Raw genomic sequence first — 17,935 nt, forward strand, 5'->3', positions numbered from 1 at the left:
TTTACAACTTTTTCCTAGTCCAGTTTATTTTTCAACAGGCTTATGACCACACAAATGTGGAGTCTGTTGCTGTGGTGCATTCCTGAAGGTTTTCCTATTAGTTAGAAACCCAGTGTCCTGGTGTGAGTGTCCTGGGAGAGACCACGTTCAAGTCTCAGAAAAACTCAGGGGAAAACCTGGGCTTATAATGAAGATACTTCTGAGTTTCACTCAAGGTGATATGTGGTTTTCCCTGCTACACTGCCAAATGCTACACTGCCAATCTTAACTACATTTCTCTTTAAGCACCGTGGAACATCTACAAGCCAGTTTATATTTCTTACACTCTACTTTTGTTTCAAAGTAATACAGCTTTTGAGCTGTGGTGGTTTGACCCCAGCTGGCAACTGTGATCATGCAGCTGCTCGATCCCGGTCCCTCCACAAAGTAAGATGGGGACAGTTGAAAGAGAAGGGAGAAACTCGTGAGTTGAAATATGAGCAGTTTATTAAGACAGCAAAAGAAGAGAAGAAGAAGAACAAGGAAGAAGAAGAAGAAGAAGAGAAGAAGAAAAGAATAAAAATTTGGTGATGCGCAATGCATTTGCTCATGAACACCAGTCCTGTAGAGCCAGTCCCAGAAGAGCAGAGATCCAGACAAGAGTTTGCTCTCAAACATGATCACACTGAACAGCCAGTCTCAGAAAAAAAACAAAAAAACAAAAAAACAAAAAAAAAAATCCAAAAAAACCCAAACAAACAAAAAAAACCAAACAAACAAACAAAAAAACAAACAAACAAAAAACCAAAAAGCAAGGCTGGAAAAGCCATTTCCAGCTATATATAGAGCATGACACTAATGATAGGGTAGATCTCATTGGTCAGCCTGGATGCCAATCTACGTGCTGTGCTGTTATGCTCCCTCCCATTTGCTATGTGCACCCACAGATGAAAAGTTCTCTATTCAAACAGACACTTGTGCATCTTTCTGAGCATCCTCCCCATCTCCAGCCTGTTGTATTGTCCTGCTTCCGGTGGAGATTGATGAGACCAAGGATTCCCTCCCTCCCAAATATGCCCCATCCTTGTTAAGGAGGCCTTTTAAGTAGCCCTTCTGGAAGCATCTCCTTCCCTGCTTAAAATCCTTCACCCAATATTGGGTAAGGTGGTGAGTCCCTTTAAAATCTCTGTCCCACTTCAGTTCACAGGTAGAGCAAGCAAAACTAGATTCTTAATGTCTAGTAACAAATGGCTCCAAGTGTATGAATAACAAAGAAGCAGAAGATTAATGTATGTCACATTTTATTTTTTTATTTTTTTTAAAATAACTCATTTCAGTCTACCTTAAGATATTCCTTTTCCTTTAGAAAATAAATGTATACAGCAAGATGATTGCATATCCTGCCCAAAATAATAGCCTCATTTTTTCTGGTATAAATATTATATACAGTAAACTCATGGACCTGCTGTATTTGTCCAGATTTCTTCCTCTTTTTTGTTAAGCTTTGCCTTCGAATGAGGTCAAGAGAAAAAAAAAATCATTAATATCTGTCAACTTCCTTTATAACCTTAAGGAAAAATCTTTGTATGATATCACACAGACAGATTTTCAATTTCCTTGTGTAATAAACAGATGCTTTAGGATTTGGATGTAATTTAAAGGTTTAAAATATCACATTGAGATTGATGAATAAATCAGTTGTGAAGACAAAAAACATTGATGCCTGTTGAAAATACCTCTCCAGACAGGCAGGAAATGAAATTAGTTCCCAGTAAAGTGTGGAGATGAGGATCACTGTTTGGTTCTGCTGCAGGCTTTTTAGGACTTGCTACAGTGGCACAACGAAACTGCTAGGGCTACAGAAATCTAATTAAAGAGCAAATGTCCCTCCTGACATCGAATTAATCTTTATCAAGTTCCTTATTTTTATTTCAATCTGGAACAAGAAAATGAAATTTAAAATTCTAGGCATGTTGCAAAACAGTTGGTGATTTTCTCTTGAGCATTACAATGCAAAAACATTCAGCATTGTTTAATTAGACCTCAAAGCACTCATTTTCAGAGCACTTTTTATTTCATCATTGTTTGTTAAAGGCTTGCATAAATAATACACAAATATTTACTACAAGCCTGGTACAAGGCTGTCTCCCTCTGTTGTACAGATCTATATTTCCAGAGCTTTTTCTGTTAATGAAAAAGCCGAAGTCATTTTTGTTTATATTTTAAACATTGCCATACTTTATCAGTCCTTCATATTGAGTTCAGGTTTATTAAATTACTTTTGCCTTAAGAAGCATGCTTTCCAACACCCACCTTGCTGGTATTCCAGTAGCCCTCAGTCCCAGTGGGACCTCTGAGCTGTGGCAGCTCAGCTGCTTCTGGAGCTGGAGCCTGGCTCAGATACCTCTGCACCGTGTTAAAATTTATCACGTGAGCATGTCCTAAAAAACAGGCCCCCATCCCAGGCAGTAATAAACTAAACAGACTTGCCAGGTGCAAGATGAAAGTGTTGTTACCCTTTATTTTGCAGATAGGAGAATTAAGTTCAGATCTGTGGTCCCAGCCTTAACATGAGAGGTACCAACTCACTCCAAGCACAAATGCACGTGTGCTTCCCTGGAGGAGAGCCTAAGCAATTTGGCTGTGGTCACACAGAAGGCCTGAGACAATTTAAGTCCCCACCCAGTTCCAAGCCAGCATTTAAACCACAGAACCATCCTCCCATATCTAAGCTATTTATTTGTCCTAAATCCGGGAGAAATGGAAAGGATATTGCATTGATGGGCTCTTCCTCTGACTTGGAGGAACTGTCTCTTCTTGCTGCATGAGTATTTGAATCTCTGTACCTGCTCACTTGTGTGCTCCACTTCAGCACTGCTGGAGGTACTGGCCTCATGCAGTGTTTTTCTTGTATATATGGTTGTTTCATGAAGACTGATAAGAGATAGCTCAGGGGCTTTGCTATGAAAGGTGAACCTGCGTGCCTGAGGGTAGAATGTGTTTCTGTGGTTAGTTTCCTCTTGCAGCTAAATTATGAAGTCCCTTATGGGTGATGTTTTGTATAAAAATGAAGACATTCATATTCAAAACCAATTTTTCTGCTTTCTAATTACACAAAACTCCAATTAAAGTCATTGGGAAGTCTGCTCAATTACGGTTTCCTTTGGATTCGTTGCAGACATGGGGGTTGTTTATGCAGCCTGATGTGCAGGTTTAGAGCCTGGTGAAAAGGCTGTGTACAGAGCATGGGGTTTACAGCCACCATGGGTGGGTTTTGTTTTACCTTATTAGCAGGGTGGTATGTGTTATGTGACAGCTAGGTGCTGAATTCAGCCCATGAACTTGCCCGCTGCTAATGGACTGTTTCTTGGAGTCATCAGGGACACAGTGAGGCTTTAGAGAGCATTTTAAGGTACTGAGGTATGACTTGGGATATTCTCCATATGGAACAGATTATGGAAGAAAGTTACACTCGTTTATGGCCTAGGTGGAAATCTGTGGTCAGGATGAGTGGAGTGAGGTGACAGTGTATGTGAGAGGCACAATGGGGCAGAGCACTTGCAGGACCTCTGTTGAGGGGCTGGAGTATGAGGCATCAAGAAAGAGGGATGTGAAGACTGAAGTGGTGTTTTGTATTTGAAGGAAGCTCATTTCTGGGGATGGAGGGGGCCAGGCAGAAACTGAGAATACTCATTTAACTTGATTAAGGGTAGCGTGGCTGAGCTGTTAAACCCTCAGGGGGGAAAACAAACAAACAAACACACACACACACAAAACCACCATCAACAAACAAACAAACAAACAAACAAAACCAAAAGCAACTACAACAAAAAACCTACATCTCAAAATTCCTGTCTTAATGAAGGCTGTGTATATGAAGCTATCACACATAATCCGGAAGAATCTAAAACTAAAAGCTATGAGCTTTAATCCTTTCTATTCTGTATGTGGACTTTGGCCCAAAGAAATGGATTTTCAAACTAGATATTTTGGTTCAGTTAACTTAAGTGAAAATTGTGTTGCTCTTGCCCCAGGAAGGAGTTTGGTCTAGTTTGTTTTCAGCAGATATAAATTGCTTTTGTACAGCATTCCCATACTTTCACCTAATGTAGTTCTTCTAACTTTACAGAAACGTCATGTACATTTATACAGGGTAAACCTGATACACTAGCCTCGAAATTTCAATTGTTCTCCTTCTTTTGAAACACAGCATTTAAACATCCTTGTATATCAAAAGAGCTGAAAATTATTATGACTTTTCATACGACAGATGTTTCAGGAAGCAGGTTAGATGTCTCTTTGTAACTTCCACTTTTTTTTCCTTGTCTTCTTGGTTTCAAAAAGCAAGTTATTCTGTGCTACTTTCACTACATTAGTCCATCAACTGTTAAAAAGCTTTCGTTGAATTTCTGTTTAGTTGAGAGAGAAGTACAAATAAAAGAAGCAGCAGATGGTCCCTTTGTGACTGAATGAAGAAAAAGGGTTTTGAGAACAATATGTGAATAGGTGTAGTCTAATAAAACAGTCAGCCACCTGCTGCCTACATCCCTCAAAAAGATTCTGTTGCATATTCTGGGAATTAACGACTTGTGTGTGTCCTTACGTTTAATCTAAATGGAAGCTCTAAGGAGCAAACAGACCTTTTTGCCCCAGTGTTGATTGAGTTGTTCTCTTGGTTTTGAATTGTTTCTGCTCTCTCCCTTTCAGTTCCATCCTATGACTGTGTAATAGCTAATGACATTTTGGCAGTGTTTAATTTCTCAAATCAAAGAAAGATTTTAAAACTTAGAAAGCACATACATATTTTTTTCCCATTTTAAGTTTGATAATGTAAAATACAGCTTGGAAATAAGTATTCTACCATTTTATAGTACACAGCGTTTGGGGTTTTTTTAAATGCACACAACCTGTTGCTTGGTTTCTGTACACAGTAATGTACTGGCTTTCTCCTCTAGGGATTTACTCTTCAGCCTGATTATCAGAATATCATCAATCCAACATCAACAGCTGCACAAGTTGTTACCCAAGCAATGGAGTATGTTCGTTCAGGGTGCAGAAATCCTCCAGCACAGACTGTGGACTGGAATAATGACTACTGCAGTAATGGGTAAGCAGCCAGTGAATGCCACCTTGTGTTGAGCAACATTCATGACACAAGTGTCTGATAAGAGAATTTGGAAACAGCTTTGTTGCCTGTTTCCCTACAGTATTTCAGAAGTGCATCTGCCATGGTACTGTATTTATTCAGCAGTTAGACTGCTGTAGGAGAACAAGTTTTCATTACATACATTTATTAGAAACTGTTGTCACCTTATCACAGCACACTTTGATCTTACAGAACTTCAGTTCCTTAGAAAATCAGAACTGAAATCTTAGGGAGAGGGTGTAGGAAAGAAATGTTAAGATCACTGCCTTCTGCCTGAGAAGCAAATGGTGTGAACTACGGGTATTTCAAAAAGATGGACCCAATTTGAAATTTGCTTCAATTTGAAATTGGATCTATCTTTTTGAAACACTGTATTTTCTCCAAGTGCTCTAATGCTGAGGAGAGCTTGCCAGTGAAAACAACTAGTTTGAGTCATGAAAACCCACATCGGTGAGATGCAGGGGTGATGTGTGGATACAAGATATGTGAAAGAGAACAGCATGAAAATCACATGACTGTAACACCATAATTGTAGGAGCTCTACTAACCGTAAGGTTAGTAGCCCCTTCAAAATCTCAAGTCCTCTGCAGCGTGGTTTTTGTGAAGCCATGTTACAGTCCCAGCAACTGTCTGGAAACATCTAAGACTCTGAACAGAAGGTATCTTTTGAGTTTTAAACTGTAGATGTTGTGCCTTGTAAAGATGCCTCACCTTCTACTTGATGTGAATTTCCAAAGCAGAGGCAGATACAAGCTCTTGGTTGCTACCAAAGGGTCAAATCCTGCCCAGACAAACAATCACAAAGTAGAACTAAAGACCAGTTTCACCCATTACATTTACCGAAATTGAGAATTTCACTTGCATTATAATTTTTAAGTGTTTTGGGATCTCAAACTCGAACTGAACAAAGATCTTTTTCTGCTCACTGGTTCAGGATAACACCTTGACTGGAACCTGTGAACACTGAGTCAGACTTTAACTAGTCTGCACAGCAGCATCACTTTCCCTCATACCTATTACCATTGCCCTATGATTTGCACGCTTGTTCAGCAGAAAGGTCTCACTTCTGTGCTGGTACCACCATAATGTCTTGCTCTGCATTGCAGGCCCTTGTAGGAGCCGACCCAGCCCACAGACCTTCATATGCACTTAAATTGAGCTCTGAATAGATTGTCCTCTGTCAAACAGTCCATAGCCACCTGTAGCTTTGACTCCTAGTCTCTTCTGGAAAAAGCAATGTGCCATCATTGCCAGCAGTGCCCTCTCTGTGCCCACCAGGCATAACTTTCCATCAGCAGAAGCTTCTTCTGAGCAGACCCTTTGTATACCCTGTGTCAATATGCCTTTATGACTATCTGTGCATGGATTTGACCTATTTCTGCCATAGCATTGGCACAAGTTACCAGTGCACTGTAGCTCGCTCTTTCCTACTCCCAGACTCCAAACCAAGTAAACTGTAAAGCTGTGGAACAACAAAACTGGTGCCTGGGTTTTGGCAAGGAAGCAGAAGATTGAGAGTAAAGCCTCTCTCCCAGAAAATCTCTGCAGTGTGAACCAAGCCTCATCAGTGTTGCTGCTTCTACTTTAAATGATATATTTTTTCTGAATTGTACAGTGTTCCAAATTAGAAACTGGTAAATGGCTCCTTTTTGATCTGAGCTGGTATGCTTCAGCTGAAGCTAAAACCCAGCAATAACTGAATGTAAAAGTGTTCTAGACACAGTGCATTGGAGGAAAATCTCCTGTAGAGTCTGGTCTCCAGTAGAGCTGGTCAGGTTGGCTTTGCCAGAAGCGTCTGGTGTTCCCTTGCACGCACTTACATGAACCTGCCAACTCAACATGTTTTGGCTATGTCTGTGCTAGCAAATAAGATAGCCCAGAGGTATCAGTGGCTGCCACCCGTGTTCCTGTAACTGAGCTCTCCTGCCCTCTAGGGACAGCAGCCACATCAATAATGGGTGTTTATGGAATATTGTTCTGAGGCCTGTGCTAAACCCTCAGCTGTACTTAGGTGGTTTGTGAGAGAGGGGTAGTCAGTGCTACCAACCCAGTAGTGGAGGTGATTCCAAACCAGAGCTTCAACCCATGTCCCTGTCCTGTTTAGTTTAGAGCCAGATGTGGTCTCCAGGTTGCTACATGCCACCATGGATTTTTCTTATTATTACCATGGTATTGCAGTCGTGCTTCAGTGATACACTTGGAATTGATGACATGCAGCAGGGTTGAGGGTGGGTTGTTTTTTGGTGGTGTTTTGGGGTGTTTTTTTTTTAAGAATAGGACTAAAAAATTGTCAAATTTTAAAAAAATCACATTTGTTCTTTTTCTCTTTGAATAGGGGCATGCAGAGGGACAAAGCACTCTACCTTACCTGAAAATCTGAAGCACCTCTCCTTTCCACTGAGGAATGCAGGGAAGTCTTTTCATCATGGATTGCTTTATGCAGTCAAGGCAGTTCTGCATTTTATTAGGATATACAAGTTGCTAAGCACTTAGGACTATTTGAGCTTGTGGGTCAGCCACTCTGGAAAAAATAGTCTTGCTTCTTTCTTTTTCTTTCCTGCCCCCCCCCCCCCCCATTTTTCTCTTTCTTTCTCCTTTCTACTCCCACCCTGAGATCCTATAACGGACGTTGCTTTTTTTCTTCCCTGAAGGAAACTTGGACCATTCAGATTTTATGTTGGTTTTTGCTGTGAAGTGCTGCGATAGTAACTGCCTTAGCAACTGTAGATGTCTCGGATAAAAGTCCTGGATTTTCCATTGGTTTTTCATAATGGGTGTTTATATGAAACTACTAAAGACTTTTTAAATGGCTTGATGTAGCAGTCATAGCAAGTTTGTAAATAGCATCTATGTTACACTCTCCTAGAGTATAAAATGTGAATGTTTTTGTAGCTAATTGTAATTGAAACTGGCTCATTCCAGTTTATTGATTTCACAATAAGGGTTAAATTGGCAAACATTCATATTTTTACTTCATTTTAAACAACTGACTAATAGTTCTATATTTTCAAAGTATTTGGAGAAAAAAGTGTAAAATATTCCCAAATGATATTAATTGAAAATATTGGCTTTGTCGCATGAACTAAACACAAAAAACTAGGAAAAAAATTGATGTTGATAAAGAGCAAACACATTTATTTTGTACTGCCTAAAAACGCTTCTTTTTTTAAAAGAAAAACACTTTATGTGTACTGATTAGTAAACATCATTTAAGTCCTTTTATGTATAAAACTGCGAAATGCTTACCTGATATTTTATTAGATGCAGAAACAGATTGGAGACAGCTAAATTATAACCTTTACATATGGCTGTGTATTATTGTTTCTTCATACTGTGTCTGTATTTAATCTTTTTTATGGAACCTGTTGCGCCTATTTATGAAATAATAAATATAGGTGTTTGTAAGTAAATTTGTTAGCATTTTAAAGAGATTTCTTTGATGCTTTAACTTTTGCTGGCACAAATTGTTCACAACTGATGTAAATACTTTATTTAGTTTTTACAGTGACATATGTAACACCAAACCTGCTTTATCGGCAGAAAATGAAGGTAACCAATACTTATTTCTGTATTTCTTTGGTTGTTAAGGAAAATAAAATATTTTAAGTAATTCCCTTTTTAAAGCATTGTAGCAAGAAGTTGCCCAAAACTAAGACCTGAGCCAACAAAACTAACTGAATAAAAGCGCATAGTGCTGCTTCTTGAAACTTTATCAGTTTGGGTTGGTTAGTCAAGTGGAATAAAAAGATTACCAACAGAAATATTACCAAATATGCTTCAGCCATTTTATTATGCATGAAAAGGGTCCTACAGAGTTTTAGGGAGGATATCACAAATACATCCTAAGATGAAAGGTAAGTTCAACAGCCACAGGGAAAGGGATCAAAAATAAATAAAATAAAAAAGGTATTTTGTCAATATTTTGGATCAAGGATATTTCTGAAGGATTCCATCCTAGATGCCTGTCCAATTAATGGAGAGTACCACTGATTTGTATTTTCTATGTGAAATAAAGAAAGCAACTCAGATAAAACACACATTATGCAGTGCCATTGATTTTTTTTAAAAAAAAAAGCTAGAATCAAAGGTATGCTTGCTTTGGAATGATTTCAGGCAATGTACAATCAAAATCACTTGGCATGTAATAACTAATAAATAATGCAGATCAGATGTGATTACTCAAATGACTGTAGCTGAGAGCTCTAATTTTCCTGTCTTGAAACTGTATGAGAACTTGTGATTAAATTCACAGTTTATTGTTTGTCTGTTTAGTACTTTAGAAATATACCAGCACTACTAATTACCCAATGTCTTCTATTTATTATATTATAGTAAACTACATTTTCCTCTCATATTAATTCTGAAGCGAGAAGATAATTACTGGGGATGAGAAAAATCAGCTTTGATTTTGACAGGCAGTTTTCCTTTTTCTTTTACAGAAAAGAACTGTGTTATCTCCATTTCTTTTAGAGCAGGTGCGCAGTCACATAAAGTTGTTAATTTCGGTATCCAAGCAGAGTTCAAAATACAAGAAAACTTTAATGTAAATAAATTAAAAAAATACATCATGAATAAAATACTTATTCTGTATGAAACTCTGGCTAGTTGGTGTCTCTCCATCTGTAAGAAGGGAAACCTGCGGTGTGTTTATTGTACAGCACCTTACCTGTCCGGTGCTCTGAGTGTGGTTTTGTGCCTGGGCTCTGTTCAGATGGGGCAGCTATGGTGGAAGAGCAGCAGTTTTGGCCAGGGTTGTATTGAAGCCACTTCCTTCCAAAGGAAAGATCCAACTTCATTGTGTAAATGTCAGTTTGTTGTGTCTGACCTTGGAGAAAAACAATGGTTGCTGGCCAAGGACAATCTGCTGTTTATTTTCAGCTGTGTATTGACAGATACACATGGTCAAAAGATGGAGCCGAGGTTGAGATCCTTTTGGAAGCAGGTTAAACTCCTCTGGAGTTCATGAAGATGTGCCCTGTCCTTCGGTGAAGCACTGTGGCTGTGGCACCACAGTAACACATATACCCAAGTCACTGGTTGTGAGTCACCATCTGTCCTAACAAGGATAACGAGAAAGCACACAGGAACAAAACAACCTACACGCTGAAGCAACACAGTAACAGCAAGTAAATATACCAAAGATATCTGACAAGGTGACAGAAACCAAGGGAAATAATGTCTTATCTTAATTGAAATCAATATTTTTTTTAATTATTTTTAAAAAATGGTAGGCAAAATGCAAGGTCAGCAATATATGCAGCCTGCAAGATGTAAATCCCCTTTGGTTGCAGCAAGGTAAGCAGAGGTTTTGAAAAGGAAAGGTTTTTTGAATTTACTGCTGCTCTCGATGTGCCCCATTCTGGCAACATGAGTCCCAGTATCTCTATCATCAAACTCACAAAGGTTCAAGCAGAAATCCCATCCAGCTTCTGCCTCTGACCCAAAGAAGCTCTTCAAAGGGACCTGCTGTAGGATTTTTCCCCCCACATTCATCCCCAGGCAGTAATGTATTCATGGAGGGCCCCAGCCATTCACAATGAAACTTAATATATTCATGCCCACCTCTCTCTCACCAAATACCAGCTCCTGATTCCAGTGATGTCTGTGCCAAATATTCCCTGCGAGGTTCCTCTGTAAACAGGAAACCCAACAACAAAAGAGCTCATTACTGGAAGGTAAAATACACTCTTACCACCTTCCTCAACCTTCTGAGACTTCATCTCAACCTGAAGTACCATCTCCAAATCTGTATCTGCCTCTTTCTTACCTGATCCTGTAAACATGGCAGATCCACAGAGATGACTTTCTGTGCTCTGAGGAAACATAGCAGGTAAAAATCCTTATTTTGGATGCACCGTGAGAAATAGCTAAAGAGCTGTATGTAACCCATACAGGAGTTACTCTCCAGAAATCCCATTGATTAGTAGATATGATAGATAGATAGATAGATAGATAGATAGATAGATAGATAGATAGATAGATAGATGATTGATAAAAAGATAGATATAGATGATAAATGGCCATTGCCCTGTTAATTATTTATCTGTTTTCTCCAAGTCCTTTTGCATTTAAATAAAATTTTATTTAATGGGCATAGCAGTGTGCTAGCAGTGCTGCAGAAAGTGCTGAGCACCTCCGAGAACACGAGGTGCTTTGTGTCAGGTCTCACAGACAGCATTTGCTTTCCTTTGCAAAGTCATGTATTTTATTATCGCCCAGCAGCACATTAAATCACAACTCAAAGGTAGTTCTTATTCCACCAACAAGAGGACAAGTGAAAACAATGACTTGTAACATTTCAGAGTCTGTCACAGTTACTGCCTAATTAGAGTAACCCACTAGCAAATGTGCATCTGCATGGATCCTGTGACTGTCATCATTTCACATTCTGTTAAGGGCTTGCTGCGATAGACACTTTACAAAGAAATTTCATTCAGGCTAATACCAAGCTGGCAAACATGTAATTGGCTAGAAAATAAAATAGGAGAGGGAAAAAAAATAAAATAAAAAAAGGAAGAGAAAAGGGAAGGGAAGGGAAAGGAAGGGAAGGAAAGGGAAAAGAGAAGGAAACCTTCCCATTTGGCAAACAAGCTGTGTGCAGAAATGCACAGTATACTGCAGACAAGATCCTTACCCTCTGACAATTGTGTGTTTACAACAAGTCTGAGCATAATTGCTCTGATGGGCTGTCAAGGAAAAGATTAATTTGGCAAAGATTAGTATTGACTTGCTGTTTATTAAGGCTTTTAAACAGCTGTATCTGGCAACATTCCTGTAAGTGCCTGTCATGTCTGAAAATGAGGCTCACACCCGGGTGCTTGCCAGCTGTTGCTAAACAATCTTACCACTCTAAGTATCTTTCTCCAGGCCAAACAGCAAGAGCAAAGTATTGCCAAATGAGTCTCTCCCGTCCCGTCACTTTTTGGGGGATCTGAAAGCTCAGATGTCAGCTGAAGGCTCGATGGCTGAGCTGGTGGCAGCGGCTGGCAGGGTGGGTACAGAGGTGCTACAACAACCTGCCCCCCGTGCCAAAGGGAGGGTGCTGCTCTTAGTCGCCTCACCAACACAGAAAGACACAACTGCTGCAAGGTGAAGGGGTTTTAAACCCCTGATCACTCATGATTGAAGTTGAGTAGGAGGCAGAACTCCAAAGCAAGTGGTTCATCCCCCCGGGCTCTGATGGATAAAGCAAACCGGCTAGGAGCGTGTGTGAGAGTACGGTAGACACCATTAATCTTTATAATATGAGCCAACAGTTTTCTTCTATGATTTTTTTTCCCCTCAGACTGATGATAGACAAAACTCGTAAAAGCCATGCGCACAAAATACCCTGGGTCAGTGGAAACCTGTAAAAGGGAAGACGTCAGCTGTTATTTTTGTTACCTTACATAAAACATTTCAGCTTGCATTGTAGGCTTTAGTAGCTAGCTCAAAAACAAATAATACCAATGGAAAGAAGGATAAACGGCTGCAGCTAAACGCCAATACAAATAGTCATGTGTTACAATTAAAGTTGATTTGGCCTTTCCAATAGAAGTCTGATTTTCTGGGATTAATCTCGACCTTTTCAAGTTGCATCAGGCTGAAATAAGTTGTCAGAACAGATGTGAATTCTGTTTGCAGAGAACAGTTGTAATCCAGTAACCCTTAGAACATCAGCGTTTTCCAGACCGCCAGCCAGCTGAACAGTGGGGATGGGGACGGCAGATACTGAGCACACACAGCAGGCAGAACCAGAGGACTCACAGACATGTCCAGAGGCTGGAAGTTTAGGTCAGAAAATTTTGAACTGGAAACAAAGTACTTTTAACTCTGAATTTACCAAGCAACACATTGGATGCACAACCACTTGGAAAAAATTAAAAAAAATAAAAAAAAATATGTTAGATCAAGGATGAATACCTTTTTAAAACATGTTCTTTAGCTAAGTCAAATATATAAGTGGGTGATATTCCATGTACCACTGCTTCACAGAAGTCTCTGAAGGCTCCAAGAATCACACATTTCAGATGCTGCTCTAAATTAGCTTTCTAAGAAGTTTTGCCTTACCATCTGCACAGCTTCAGTAAAGAAAAAGAAAGGGAAAGGGAAAGGGAAAGAGAAAGGGAAGGAGAAAAAAGGAAAAGGAAAAGGAAAAGGAAAAGGAAAAGGAAAAGGAAAAGGAAAAGGAAAAGGAAAAGGAAAAGGAGGACAACCTCTAGTGAATATTCAAGTTTCTCACACCTTGAAACCTAGAATTAAAAGCTTCGCAGCTCTATGCCCAGCATATATGCTGGTCTTGGTGCTCCCAAAGTGCCATGTTTCAGTGGAAGTAAAACAAGTCCAAAGCCTTTCCAAGATGGGCTGGGGATGGGTGCAGAGCACCCTTACCACACTAGCACAGCAATTGTGGCACTGTAAGCCCACAGCAGACACAATGCCTGCTTGCTTTTGCAATTCCAGATTTCTTTCCAATGAAACACTTGGATTCATGTTTATTCCACTAGTGCAGTCATATTGTTAAATACTTGAAGATGCAAGAGAGATTTTCCCCGCTGTCAGTATAACACAGCTTAGATAGCAACTTGAAGTTCCAAAGTTCATTCAAAAGCATGTCATCATTTGAATAAATAAGGCTATCTGATGCTCTAATTAGAAGCATAAGCCTTCATGTTTTGATATCTACTTCTGCTCAGTGTTCTGAAATAATGAGCTGAGCCTCTCCACTCCTCTAGCATACAATCATGTGTTACGTGGTTTTGTTAAAGAGATGAATATGAAAGAAGGTAAGTGATATGCCCAGGGACACAGAGTAATTTAGAGGAAGAGTAGCTGAGATCTGAGAGTTTTGAAAAAGAACCTTCTTCTTTAGTTGGAACTAAATTCAACAACTGTGAAGCAGTGCTCAGATCCACAAGGACAACTTTAACTCAGGTGAGATTTTACAAATAATAAATAGGGGGAGATTTCCCCATTTTGTCTTTAGTAGTTTTCCACTTTTAAGCCATATGTGTACAGCTGAGTGCCATTTTCAAACTTAACTGTAAGCTAACTTTAAAAAGACTAACATAACAGGAGAGAGATGCCTGAGTCATCTCTGGTTTCATGTTGCTGGAATTTTTGATTAAAATTTCAAAGCTCATGAGATGGGCATTTTAACTACACTGTTCATATCCCTCAAACATCTTTATTTCTCTCTTTTTGCAGAATTTCTCCCCAGAATTCAGCAAAGTCCTTAATCTGTCTGACTTTCTGCATCAGATTTAACAAAGCATCATGCATACACATATATCTGCACACCCAGGAGACTCATAGGACACACAAGGAGAGACTCATGACAGCAGAACAGGACTGTCCTGCACCTGACTCTGCAGCAGAAGTTGGCCTCTGCAAACAGGTTGGAAGAAGTCATATAATGAGGTCCTGGCGGGAAGGTCAAGCATCTGTAGTACATGGGTGATAGATCTTCAAGGCTGAGTATTGCTAAACTCTCAAGAAATAATTTTTTGAGAACAATTTGCTCAAAAGCCAGAAACAGGCTATCCTGTCTTCTTGTACGGTTGTCATGTTTGGACTGGGAAGGAACCTGAGCTCAGCTGTGGGAACCTTTCCAAAAGTGACCGCAGTACAAGGAAAACATTTATATATTGGAGTGAATCCAGGGGAGATCACCACAATGGTCAAGGGGCTAAAATAGATCAGAGTGCTGGATCTGGTTAATCTCAAGGAGAGGAATCCAAAGGGAGCTGTTACTGTAGTCTGTAACTCCCTGCTGGGTCTGTATAGAGCAGACAGAGCCCAAATATTTCTGGAGGCATACATGGACGACAAGAGACAACAGCCACAACTTGCAATAAGGAGAGTTCTGATTACATATTAGGAAAAGAAATCACCAGGGGTAGGCTGGAAAGACTGAAACAGGAGCCCAGAGAGGCTGTGGGATCTCTGTCCTTGCAAATATACAAAATTCGACTGGACAGCCCTGAACAGCCCTGTCTTAAGTTGCATTGGCTTTGGCACTAGAGCAGACCAGAAAATCTCCAGAGATCCAGTCTAGGCTAGTCTGGTTCTGCCTCACATCAAATCCCCTACACATGGGACAGAAAGGAAGCCCAGCAGATCATGGTGATTTGGCCTCAAATTGGGAAAGGGAGTGCGAAAGTCTTTGTTGGTTATTTCCTGTTACACACCTCATGTACTACAGTAAATTGTACTATTTTAAACTGAGGTTTCACAGTCTGGTTTTACATGTGCAGAAAAAGCAAAAGTGAATGTTATTTGTATCTGAGTGTCCTGTTTATTTAAGGGAAGAAAAACCTCCCAAGCAAATCATAAACCCTAACTCACTGATTGCTTTCCTGAAATAAATTTAGTTTGCATTATTGGGAGTGCGACTTTCATGAAAAGACCAGCGGGAGTGTATTGGTTGTCAAAGCAAAGCTGACTGGTTAAAGCTTGGACTCTGGGGAACAAGGCCTCAGATAAATGAAGGAAAAGAAACAGAGTTTTCTGTTTTCTGGAGGGTTTGGATTTTTTGTTTTGTTTTTAAACGTATAGCACTCAAAAGAAGTCTCTGGGGGCATCAATATGTGACTTTACATTTTAATGCTTTTGCTCCACCAGATGGTTTAGATAAAAACCTATTTGTTTCATACCAAAAAAAAAAGTCTATTTTTAACATTTTTACCTCAAGACTTAGATTTAAATATTTTTTTTCAGAAGTGAAGAAATTTTCACCAGTGTCTAGTACTTTAATCATCATAATCCTTACAATCAAACAAGATTCATACCAGAACGTGATAAGTCCTCTAAAGGAATTTACATCCAAAAAAGTGCATTAAAATTACTGCACAAATTTGATTTATGCATCTTTTCATACAACTTTTATGTGTTTGCAGCTTTCCATGAGCTTAGTTATGATTGTTTCAAGCTCTGCAAAACTAGGGTATATTTTCTGTCAAACATAATGATGCAGACCCTTTATCTTCCTTTATTTTTTTTGTCTGGATATCATTATTTGGAGAATACATTCAATGTGTGAAAACTGGAGAGGATTCACTACTGGAAAACCTAACTGCTATTACAGGTAAATCCATTCCCATTTGTGGAGATAGGGAATTCCCCCTAGCAATGAAAATGATGTGGCTCTGTTATGCACATGCTGAGGGGATGTTAGGAAGCCATGCATGAGTAATTTTAATTCTGTGAGGTCTTTCTTTACCATTCAAAGAGCTCATTTGGAACCAAGCAGAGCAGGACACAGGAAATGCCAGAATCTCTTTATTAACATGGTCATCACCATGGATCTAGAACAGGCACTTTCTGCCATTTTGTCTTATTTCAGCAGAACTGTCTGAGTGCTCAGGGGTGTCCACCACCCAGCCCATGGGTCATGTAGGTCAGTAGGACTTAACGCTAGCACCCAGTGCAGGCGCACTGATAGGGACCTGATCACACTGGCCTCTCTCTGCTGTCAGAGAATGATCAGCACCTCCAAGGTACATGCCATGTAGGACAAAACTCCTCTCTCCTTTGCCTACTTCTCTACAGTACTTGGCAAGGCTAAAAAAACAATGTCTACCTTTCACTGGGAAGTAATTCCACCCATTAAGAGTTGATCAGCTAATTGAACAAGTGCAGGGAATGGAAGCTCCTACAGCTGCATGAAGTTCAGGGGTTTCACTTACGACAAAATGTACTGTCTTCTCCTGAATTGCACCTCATCACCAGTAAGTCAGCAATTCACACACCAGGAGTTAGGTGGCTAAACTCATATATAGACCCTGACATGTATTTAGCAAGTTAAATGCATTAACTGCTAACACAGAAATTTAAAACAAACCTTATATGTTTACCTATATTGGGTTCTTCAGCTACTTTCCCAGAAAAATTGTTGTCAAGTAGCTATGGGAAGAAAGAGGGTCAGGGAGTCAAAAGCAAAAGAAAGGTGAAAAGAAAGGTAAAAACATCCCTATGTGTCTTCAAGATGCAGGTTTGTGCAGTATATCACATTCTGTTGGACATTCAGAGAACCAGAGCATATGTAAATAGAAACCACTCCAAAGAACAAAACTCTCCATGCAATAAGGAGATTTCCAGTCATGAGTACATTGCTTGCAGGATTTACACCACAGGGGCAATACATTGACAGACCGTGACTGCATACATACATCACTGTATTATTATAGCTGTTAGGATGTTCAGGAGGTTGTAATTATTGAGCATCAGGGTGTGTAAGCCCCCTGCGTGGTGCTGCCAAGGCTAATCCATGTCAGTGCCTGAAGGCAATGGTGGAAAAGAAAACATTTCAATGAACAGCATCAGGCAAAATCTAAGCCAGGCCAAGACAGCCACAAGGCCCTGTGATATGAAACAAAAGCAAACATAATCCATGGATCAGAAATAACTGCAGATCCAAGGCTTATTTTTGCGGTGCACCTCCTGCATCAAGAATAAAATTATGATAGTAAAATGGCAAATGGGAGTGTTGTGTTGTTTTGGTTTTTTTTCCTCCCAAAATAATCCAAACATATCAGCACATCACTTACATCCATGGCTTGTAGCTGGGGCATGGGCATTTGCATCCTTGGTCACCAAGGAGCTGGATGAGAGATCACCATGGAGTGGTTGTTACACCAGAAGAGGGTAACTGTCTCATCTGATGCTCCTCATTGGACTGTGACGTGTGGATCCATTTGCACATGTCAGAAGTTAGCGAACTGCTTTAATAATTTCACCTTCAGCTTTCTATCTGACAGCAGCTAAATGTCATACTTTATTTCCTTTTAGGTCAGAGTCTGTCCCTTCCTCAGTGTCTCCGTTCCTGCAAAA

General features: G+C 39.8%; 1 protein-coding gene across 1 annotated transcript in view; it reads left to right on the forward strand.

Annotated features, from left to right (window-relative positions):
• Positions 1-7,497, forward strand: part of TOX (thymocyte selection associated high mobility group box) — a gene marked incomplete at its 3' end in the record, with an annotated part of 213,787 nt that extends 206,290 nt beyond the window's left edge. Inside the window, exons 8-9 of the mRNA XM_080340150.1 lie at positions 4,935-5,086; positions 7,461-7,497. Of these exons, the coding sequence (XP_080196276.1) occupies positions 4,935-5,086; positions 7,461-7,497 (189 nt within the window). The remainder of the gene's footprint in view (positions 1-4,934; positions 5,087-7,460) is intronic.
• Between the last annotated feature and the right edge of the window lie 10,438 nt (positions 7,498-17,935).

This window comes from Nesoenas mayeri (assembly GCF_963082525.1).
Source record: "Nesoenas mayeri genome assembly, chromosome: 2".
Lineage (NCBI taxonomy): Eukaryota > Metazoa > Chordata > Aves > Columbiformes > Columbidae > Nesoenas > Nesoenas mayeri.